The sequence below is a fragment of the Ostrinia furnacalis genome, unplaced genomic scaffold (genome assembly GCF_004193835.3).
Source record: "Ostrinia furnacalis isolate ACB-3 unplaced genomic scaffold, ASM419383v2 OfSCF7348, whole genome shotgun sequence".
Classification (NCBI taxonomy): Eukaryota; Metazoa; Arthropoda; class Insecta; order Lepidoptera; family Crambidae; genus Ostrinia; species Ostrinia furnacalis.
Window position 1 is genome coordinate 97362 of NW_021137587.1, and position 10446 is coordinate 107807.

The following is a 10446-nucleotide window of genomic DNA, read 5'->3' on the forward strand; positions in this document are numbered from 1 at the left end:
TGTTTTGAGTGTTTTCTGTATTTCTTGTGTAAAAAACACAATTTAATCATTGTTTTTGCATAATATAACATTTACCAAACCTAAAAAATGGAGGAAAAGGAGAAGCAACGAGGAAAACATTTTTGTTGTCTCGGTTGTTTGGGTCGATCAGATGAATGTGTGATTCAGAATTTTAAAGTACAAAACGAAGCTTTAAAATCTGTTTTTCAGGTAAAAACATCAGCTATTGGCATGATTATAACCTAGACTAGCTATATGACATTATTTGTGTGGTCTTGTATTCAACACAAGCCACAATTTGAAGTTTAAAGTTCTTCGATTTTTGGTCGTAATATTGCTGATTTTAACTAGAATGTGGATATGTTTTCAGGATGATAGTATCAGTTTATGCAGTATATGCCTACGGGTCGCCCAACGTGCTGAGTTGTTTATCCAAAATGTCCAAAACAACCAAATCCTACTGGAAACTTTTCATAATGTGAGTCAATTGATCAATTCAGAATATCAGTTGGTCTTTAATTATTTAGTTTTAATAGACTGCCTATCATACATTTTAATACAGTAGGTGCAGCAGGGTTCATACTGTGCACCTACCATGAGTTTATGTTAGGTGTGCTCGCTAGCGAGTACGTCAAAAATCTCTATGAAGATTTTGTTTCTTGAAAGTAGCCGCTAGGGGCACTGCACAATATGTCATACAATTAATGTCATTTTTTTACGTAGTCGCTAGCCAGCACACCTAACGTAAACTCATGGTAAGCACACTGATCAGTGTAGTAGCCAATTATTCTATAGAAAGTTAAATTAAAGCTTTTTATTCAGAATTTTAGCTTTATAAATTAATAATGACTGCAATCAAGTAAAACTGATATGATTCCGATTCCTTCACAGAATATAATAGACGCATCATTCCAAAAAGCCTGTAACCAAACACAGCCTCTTGTAAGCTTGACATACTGCACACTGGATGATATTGAGGTAGATGGGACGGACTCGGACGTCAACGAAGTGTATTCTGTGTTCTGCAGTAGAAGCCACAAGGTCAAAGTTAAGACGGAGATGAAGGAAGAAGAGAATGAGTTATTGGAACACCTTGAGGGGGAATTCGTTGATGACGATGGTTTGTGTGAATAATTATATTGCCAGTTATAATTTATAACTAAAGAAAAGAGTACATATTCAATCTAATTTGTGAAAATATTATGTATGATATTAATATGTCAATGGACATAGCAACAACCACCTAAAAATCCTAAATATTGTTAAATGTCCCCTAGGTAGATTGCAATACTTGAAAAAGAAAAATATTGGTCTTCTTTGAATAAATTTCATTTAATATGAGAGCAAATATGTTGAAAAAAATTAAATAAAACTTAAAATTGAATTTTTACATCCAGAATTCCAAGCTCCACTCCAAGATGTAAAGGAAGAAGATGAATTTCCGCTAAATACTTTGTTGAAGCTGAAAATGGAACCTGACAGCGAAGATTCAAACCTCACTAGTAGAAGAACCAAGAAGAAAGCCAAGACGAAACCTGCCAAAGCTGATATTCGAATTAAAAAAACCATATCTAATTCTATACCAAAATTAGGGAAGAAAAAACGCAACAAACTATGTGAGTGTTATAAAGATCTCTTGTCATCTCATTTCACCAATATAATCTTTATTATTATACAGTGTGAGTCACGTTAAAGTGTACATATGAAAATAGATGAAACTAGACCTATTTTTATCGACAAAAAAGAGGTCAAAAAATTTTTGAGATTTTTTTTTAATTTTTTATAGAATTTTTTTTCTTCCAATTACTTATTGTAAAGAAAACGTAATAACTTTTAAACTAAGCGGTATATCCTGATAAAATAAAAACAGTAATAATGCTAAATAACAGGCGATACTAAAAAAATACATAAAATACATAAAAAAGGCCAACAAATAATAAAAAAATGATACTTTTTGAAAAAAAACTGCTTTAAAATTCATGTTTTTTTGGTTATTTGATAAATTTCTCCAAAAAATGCCCCTATAACAGGTGGTTTTTATTACTTTGTATTATTCTCTATCGTATTATCTTTGTAAAACCAAAAATCGCATGTCTCTATCCCTATCACAACATTTGCTATGATCGTTTGAACAAAGGCCTGCCACAACATTATTCTCCGCTACAGGTAGAGACAATTTTANAAATCGCATGTCTCTATCCCTATCACAACATTTGCTATGATCGTTTGAACAAAGGCCTGCCACAACATTATTCTCCGCTACAGTTAGAGACAATTTTAATTTTAAACAAAATGCTTATTTTACTTCGAAATCTTTTGTGTTTATTTGAAATCTAACTTGTCTTTATCAAAATAACAAATCTAGAGCCATTTTCAGTTTCGTTGTTAACGAAGCGTTGAATGGCGCGCCCAGAGAGGCTTAGTTCAAACGATCATTGCAAACGTTGTGATAGGGATAGAGACATGCGATTTTTGGTTTTACGAAGGTAATACGATAGAAAATAATACAAAGTAATAAAAACCACCTGTTATAGGGGCATTTTTTGGAGAAATTTATCAAATTACCAAAAAAACACGAATTTAAAAGCAGATTTTTTTCAAAAAGTGTCATTTTTTATTATTTGTTGGCATTTTTTGTGTATTTTATGTATTTTTTTAGTATTGCCTATTATTTAGCATTATTACTGTTTTTATTTTATCAGGATATACCGCTTAGTTTAAAAGTTATTACGTTTTCTTTACAATAAGTAATTTGAAGAAAAAAAATTCTATAAAAAATTAAAAAAAAATCTCAATAAATTTTTGACCTCTTTTTTGTCGATAAAAATTAGTCTAGTTTCATCTATTTTCATATGTACACTTTAACGTGACTCACACTGTAGAAATTCCTAGCATTATTCTATAATCCCAGTTAAGTTCCAGGTAAGTTGCCAACAGAAACAATATACATGTCCAAGAAAGAGTGTATGGAGGAAAGGAAGAAAATGTTGCAGAATCATAAATACCTTAACTGCGTGTATAAGTGCGAGGATTGTATCAAAGGATTCACGTATAAGGCCAGCTATGAGAAGCACATGGAAAAACACAGTGAGGTTTGTTGATATATTTTTGTAGGGGAAACAGTGTCATTGACCAAATTTACTAATTGCACTGAAAAAATGACGATCATGAAGAGACTGGTTTCTGTAGTTAGAGGCTGAAGGGAAGATATGGTTAAATTAAAACATTTATTTGTTAACTAGCGGCCGCCCGCGACTTCGTACGCGTGGATCCCGTTTTACCCCCTTCATCTATCTTACGCGGTTTAGATTTTTTTATACAATTGTTTTTAGGGTTCCGTAGCCAAAATGGCAAAAACGGAACCCTTATAGTTTCGTCATGTCCGTCTGTCCGTCTGTCCGTCTGTCCGTCTGTCCGTCTGTCCGTCTGTCCGTCTGTCCGTCTGTCACAGCCGATTTACTCGGAAACTATAAGTACTACAGTGATGAAATTTGATGGGAATATGTGTTGTATGAACCGCTACAAAATTATGACACTAAATAGTAAAAAAAAGAATTGGGGGTGGGGCCCCCCATACATGTAACTGAGGGATGAAAATTTTTTTTCGATGTACATACCCGTGTGGGGTATCAATGGAAAGGTCTTTTAAAATGATATAAAGTTTTCTAAAAAACATTTTTCTTAAAGTGAACGGTTTTTGAGATATCAGCTCTCAAAGTCGTAAAAAGTATGTCCCCCCCCCTCTATTTTTATAACTACGGGGTATAAAATTCTAAAAAAAATAGAGGTGATGCATGCTAATTAACTCTTTCAACGATTTTTGGTTTGATCAAAGTATCTCTTATAGTTTTTGAGATAGGTTGATTTAACTGTAATTTTGGTTATATTTGCTGCTACGGAACCCTTTGTGCGCGAGCCCGACTCGCACTTGGCCGGTTTTATTTTTCTCGCTAACTCCCGTTCCCGTGGGAATTTTGCAATATCCTGTTGGAACTAAGCTTTAAGTTTACTAAGGTACCTGCAGGCCAAATTTCAAGCATCTAACTTAAGCGGTTAAGATTTTTCATACAAAAGGATTTTCCCGCTAATTCCTGTTCCCGTGGGAATTCCTAAGTATACTATAACCTGCCCAGGGGTATTAAGAATAATTGTACCAAGTTTCGTTAAAATCCGTCGAATAGTTTTTGTTTCTATAAGGAACATACAGACGGACAGACAGACAGACAGACAGACAAAAAATTTACTGATTGCATTGTTGGCATCAGTATCGATCACTAATCACCCCCTGATAGTTATTTTGAAAATATGTTTCATGTACAGAATTGACTTCTCTACAGATTTATTATAAGTATAGATAGATAGATGAGTCATTTTGGTTCTCAAAGGATCAAGCGAAAATGGGTTTTTTATTTTGTGGCTGAAAATATACCTAAAAATTGTGGCACCATGCTTCCCATTACCCAATTAACCTTTTTAATTGATCTAAAGTGCCCGCTGAAAACCAGCTTCGTGACTTGACGACCTGTGCAATGTTACGATTTTCGCTGAGCGGGTACCTTTTCATCATGGCTCAATAATGTTAACCTCTGTACACACGCCCACACTGTTAACTATCCATTTCCGTTTTTGCTCTCGCTCTAATCAAATGGCGATTCTTTGCGATAGAACTAGATGACATGACTTTCAATGGGCAGTTAACACTGTTGGCGATAGTACATGTATGCACCTAAATGTTAAATGCTGAATAAAGATATTCTGTTCTATTCTAAAGTTAGATTTAATACTAACCAAAAATCCTCTGTTTTCAGGCGAGTGGTGAATACATCTGTAATATTTGTAAACAAAGAATGCCCACAGAAGACAAGTTGCATAGTCACCAAAGATATCATCAGGTGTATGTATTACGTTATTTTTCATTTTAGTTCATTTTAAATGATTTTAGTTTCATCCGGCTCGAAGGACCGTTAGATGCATTTGATTATGTAATGGAGATAGAAATAAATAGATAAATATCGGATAGTCTAGTGAAAATGGTTCCCCGAATGCTAATTCCGTTCGGTGGACCGACGATCTATTTCTTGCGCCGCTGCTTCTCAGCACTGGCACAGAATACTGGCACTGGCCCATATTACTGCCCCAAAGCAGTGGTAGGGTTGGGACGTGTAAAAGTGCTCTTTGAGAGCCTACTTACAAAAAATAAATGATTCTGATTAGGTGCTTGGGTACAGGCAGGACATGACCGGTCATTGTAGAAATACTTAGGGGAGGCCGTTGTCCAGCAGCGTTAACTTTGGCTGAAACCTATCATATTGTCATTAACATAAAGTGTATTTTAACCTGCAGTAGGTACAAGTCCTTTGTTCAGTAGCGTTACCTTTGGCTAAGACGTACCATATTATTATTAACATAAAGTTCACTTTACTACAGTAGGTACAAATGCCCGGACTGCGAGCTAGTCCGCATGTGCCCGGGGACGATAAGGGAGCATTACTTCGCGACGCACGCGCAGGGCTACGCCCAGTCCAAGTGTCCCCACTGTCCTAAGATGTTCAAGTAAGTTCTGTTATCTATACTAGTATTATAATACGAACGTCTGTAAAATTAAGTAAGTATAGTATAGTATAACAGACTATGATTTTATGCTTTAATATAGCCCCTATTATTACTACCCTATAACTAAAATGTAACTAAATAGGCATCTAAGGATGCCAGAGTTTAGTACATAAGATGCCAGTATTTAGTTTCACAAGCCGTCGTCAGTACTCCGACCGACTTGAAATGACCGTGCGTTTGGCAACAAACGACCGAAAATCGTGAAATACAGGGTGTCCCAAAAACAATGGATAACCCTGTAACCATCGATAGGCCTCGCCATGACCTCCCTAACGTCCATTTTTAACCCCAGTAAAAATATCACCGTTTTCAAGATTTTTAAGTTTTTGTGCATTTTTAGAAAATTGCCACCTGCGATTACTTTTTTTCATGCCATTTCTATAAATGAGGATACTTTTCAATCTAGTTTTTTTCCTTATCACAAGGGATAGTTGGGCTATCAAAATAAAAGATCAAAGTTCAACAAACTAGTTTGAAAGTATGAAAATTTTAAGAAATTGCAGAAGAGAAGGAAAAATTAATTCATTGCCTCCACTTGAACCCTGCGACCATGTATATTGTATAGGGTACGTAAGAGTTACACTTGACGTTTATTCTTATTTTTTTGGTTCTATTCTACTCTGTCCAGTGTCTACGCTATAAAGATTATTTTAACCGACACCAAATAAACAGGATTTTTTTTATTGCGTTTGTTTCCCGCAGCAACAATTTTTTAACCGATTCAAAAAAGAGGGTTTAATTTTTTTTTCCGTTTGTTTCCTTAGACGGCCGCGCGCGCTTCGCAAGCACGTGTGCCAAGTGCACAGCACGCGGCCGCGCGTCACGTGCGCGCACTGCGCCAAGAGCTACGCCAACAAGGCCGTGCTCAAGACGCACATGATGCTGTGAGTACTTGCTGATCACCATTACCATCCTCATCACCATCGTCACCATAATCATCATCATCATACGGCACAGGACCGGTCTTTTTGGAAATCTTTGGGGGAGGCCTTTGTCTAGCAGTGGAGGTCATTCGGCTAAAACGAACTAACCCAATTTAACTTGCTGCACCAGAATGGTTTTATTAACCGACTTCAAAAAAGAGGAGGTTCTATGTTCAACTGTATCTTTTTTCCATTGTATGCATACTCGTATTTATGTATTTCCTTTCTCTTTGGTACGCACAGTAGCTTAAACGGCTCGATGGATTTTAGTTTGTGACGTCGTAAGATTCATCTAAATTGTGAGAGTAACACTTAGTATAAATAATTGCTTTCCAGTTCATTTATTCAGTTTGTTTTTTTTTTTTTAGTTTACGCAGTTGGTTTATTTATCTTTACCTTCATCCAGGTTGCACCCCAAGGAAGTATCAGCGGTGGAAGCTAGCAAGCGCTACGTTTGTCGAGACTGTGGCAAAGGTTTCCACTCGCCGTCCCATCTGAAGAAGCACAGCTTGACGCACTCCATCAGAAAGGATTTCTACTGCGTTGAGTGTGACAAGTGAGTTAAATTGTTACCATTTATAGCAGTGGTTCTTAACCGGTGGTCCGCGGACCACTGGTGGTCCCTGGAGGCATTCCAAGTGGTCCACGAAGACATCGTAATAAACAAGTGACGTGACGTGATGAGTCGAGACAACACAACGCAAACGGCGCACAGTGGTCGAAAAATCGAACTCCCCTTTCATAGGATTTTGAAAAAAGTGGTCCCTGACAAGATAGAAATTTGGTAAAATGGTCCCTCGTGACTTAAAGGTTAAGAACCACTGATTTATAGTAACGATTTTGAAACGTCATGTGGCAAAAATCAATAACTATCAACCCAGTATTGAAGTAGCGCCCTCCTGACAGTGTAATAGTTGGGACGGTTCAGTGTGTGAACGTCTACATCATATGACAGTTTAATGACGTCAAATAAGTCACGTTCATGCCTAACTTATACGTCTGTGACTCTGTTTTATTTTTTTAAATATTTATTTTGGGGAGTCATTACGTTTTTAAAGGTTTTTTTGAATTACATAGTCAAATAATTTCCCTTTTCAGGAGTTTCAAATCGGATGAGACACTGAAGCACCATTTAAAAACTGCGTTGCCGCATGTCAACTATTCAGAGTTACCGTAAGAGTTTTTTTTTATGCATAACAAGGCAGGTATTTGACCGCAATCGCGTTAAGTGAGATGCAGTCTAGGATGGTACAATTATCTGCCCTGTAAGTGCCTATTCACTCTCGCCTTGAAAAGGCCCGGATTATAGTATATTTTATTTATTATTGAAATTTAAATGTTTTTTTATTGCATGTTACATTACAAATAGTGGTGTTGTAAACGTACAGGTATACATTTTAGTATTGTTTTTATCTTTTAGATTGCCATGCCAGCACTGTGACAAACGGTTTGCCATAAGGAGGGATTTGGACAGGCACATGAATAGGGTACATCTAAACATCAAGCCATTCCAATGTGACAGTTGTGATAAGGTAAATAAAAATAACATTCGTTGTCGGTAAGAAAAAAATGAAGGTAAATTGATAGTTAAAGTTGAATCTCACTAGTAAGTGGTGATCAGGCCGAAGGTAGAAGTCAAGTTAATTGAATTTTCATACTGGCTATCTTACCTGCAAAATACAACAATACTATTAACATTGTTGCTATGGCGACAGACTTACTCTGCATAGTGAGAGCTAGCCAGACGGACTTGGAACAAGTCTTATCACCAACAACCAAAATTTTGCCCTGATAGGAATCCAATTCGGAACCTCGGGGTTTGTGGTGTAGCGACCTTACAGCTAGACCACAGAGGCGGTTAAAGTTGTTATCCCAATCATAAAATCATATCTACCTATGACTCATGTTTTTCAGTGAATGTGATGATGCTGATGAATATAATTTTCCAGGCGTACGTGAACGGCTGGTCACTCACAGAACACAAGCGACTGATCCACGAGGGCTATAAGCGACCCTTGAAGTATCCCTGTAAGCTGTGCGACAAGATATTTGACGTAAGTATTATTAGTCACTCAGCATAGAAACCAATAAGGACAAAGTAAATTAGAAAGCCGTGTTCACATTAACCAGTAAAAGTTAATGATACAGTACAGACAGTACAGGCGTGTATTTGTCAATTTAAAAAATTAATGCCTCCTCATCTATTCGTAACAACAAAAGTATTTTGTCTATAGTCTGGTCCGTGAGCACGTAGAATTTTGTCCAATGACCCCTAGCTACCCATCCTTATCGCTCGCGCGTAATTATGTTGCTATCGCGCTCGCACACTCACTGCGGGTGCCAGTCGCACAGTCGCGACAGCAAATAATTACGCGCGAGGGATAAGGATGGGTAGCTTGGGGTCATTGGACGAAATTCTACGTGCTCACGGACCGGGCTTTAACTGTGTAAAGTATTTAAAGTAACATCGTTATAAAGTTTTATTTATTGTCTGAGTGTATTTAAACTTTAAATGTAGATGTAGCGATGTTAAATACCTTTCTTTAGAATCTAAATAATTGTGTTTGTATTTACAGCGCAACTCGATCCTTAAGAGCCACATCCGAACGCACACGGGCGAGCGGCCGTACCAGTGCGAATTATGCTCGGCGGCCTTCAGCCAGCGCGGCGTGCTCGCGACACACACGCGCCTCGTGCACCTGCGTCTGACGCGCGACGGACGCCCCAAGCCCTCGCTCAAGTAGCACGATCGTGGCATTTAGGTTGTAGCTTCGTTACATTAACTGTGAGCGACTAAGAGAGAGCATCTCCAAAATAAATTATTTGATTTGAATAAAACTTCACGATGCTCACGCGCGATGGACGCCCCAAGCGTTCGCTCAAGTATGATATGACACGATCGTGGCATTCAGGTGTTAGCTACTTTACGCCAACTGTGAGCAGCTGAGAGCATTCCTTCGTACATCTGCGTCTGACGCGCGACGGCCGCCCCAAGCCTTCGCTCAAGTAACGCACGATCGTGGCATTCAGGTGTTAGCTACTTTACGCCAACTGTGAGCAGCTGAGAGCATTCCCTCGTACACTTGCGCCTTTAGCGCGACGGCCGCCCCAAGTCCATATGTTGTCCCGAAGTGGTGGTAGGGCAAGCTATATTTGGGACGTGTATAAGTGCCCTACAAAGGGCCTATGTACTGAATGTACTGTACTATACTGAGTACCAAGCCTTCGCTTAAGTAGCACGATCATGGCATTTAGATTTTAGCTAAATTACGCTAACTTTTAGCAGCTAAGAGCTTTCCTTTGGACAAGCTTGCCCTAAGCGCCACGGCCGCTCTAAGCCCGCGCTCAAGTTCAGTGGCGCACGATCGTTTGACTTAGGCCAACAGCCATAAATATTCATGCGAGGACTGCTTAAGCTCGTACTTAAGTAGCTCACGATCGTGCAATCTAGGGTTTAAAGTAGAGATGAAACGGATATCCGGCAACTATCCGATAGGCCGGATATCCGGCCTAAATTTACTATCCGGCCGGATACCGGATAGTAGCTCACTATCCGGCCGGATACCGGATATTAAAAAAACTACCAAAAATTCCTATAATAAAATGAAAAACATTAATCTTTGAGTCAAATATCAATAAAATGGCTTATAATAATGACGGTTTTTATCTAAAGTCCAAAAAGTTAAAAACAAAAAACCATATTAAGGCCTTTCATAAAACTTATTAATTTTCTGGGCTATATTCACTCTAATGACGAATACATAAAAATGTCGAAATATTGCCAAATAAAATAGGCGATCTTTTTTTTCACTGATGGTCTGATGACATACAGGGTGACTTTGAAATCGTTGGCATCCTTTTAATATAAGACTACTCATGATACATGGTGCTCTTAAAAAGAGTTTAAAAC

The 10446-nt window shown here is 37.8% G+C and overlaps 1 protein-coding gene across 3 annotated transcripts; it reads left to right on the forward strand.

The window, feature by feature from the left end:
• Positions 1-9990, forward strand: LOC114364121 (zinc finger protein 2). Of its 3 annotated transcripts, none has more exons than XM_028320123.1 (13): positions 1-210; positions 371-478; positions 892-1120; positions 1398-1616; positions 2912-3092; positions 4809-4892; positions 5428-5553; positions 6378-6497; positions 6943-7092; positions 7635-7709; positions 7957-8068; positions 8486-8590; positions 9113-9990. In XM_028320123.1, exons 1-13 carry the CDS (start codon positions 88-90, stop codon positions 9278-9280), a joined length of 1800 nt encoding a protein of 599 aa, XP_028175924.1. In that variant the 5' UTR covers positions 1-87; the 3' UTR covers positions 9281-9990. The 3 variants fall into 3 exon arrangements, with proteins under 3 accessions (XP_028175924.1, XP_028175926.1, XP_028175925.1); XM_028320125.1 differs by having other exon boundaries at positions 2912-3087; positions 4809-4894; XM_028320124.1 differs by having other exon boundaries at positions 2917-3092; positions 4809-4894.
• The last annotated feature ends 456 nt before the right edge of the window (positions 9991-10446 follow it).

Coding starts and splice junctions, on each gene's coding strand:
- LOC114364121 (XM_028320123.1), top strand. CDS start 88: ATGGAGGAAAAGGAGAAGCAACGAGGAAAACATTTTTGTTGTCTCGGT. Junction 1,617..2,911: donor GAAAAAACGCAACAAACTAT/GTGAGTGTTATA, acceptor CTATAATCCCAG/TTAAGTTCCAGGTAAGTTGC. Junction 4,893..5,427: donor GTCACCAAAGATATCATCAG/GTGTATGTATTA, acceptor ACTTTACTACAG/TAGGTACAAATGCCCGGACT.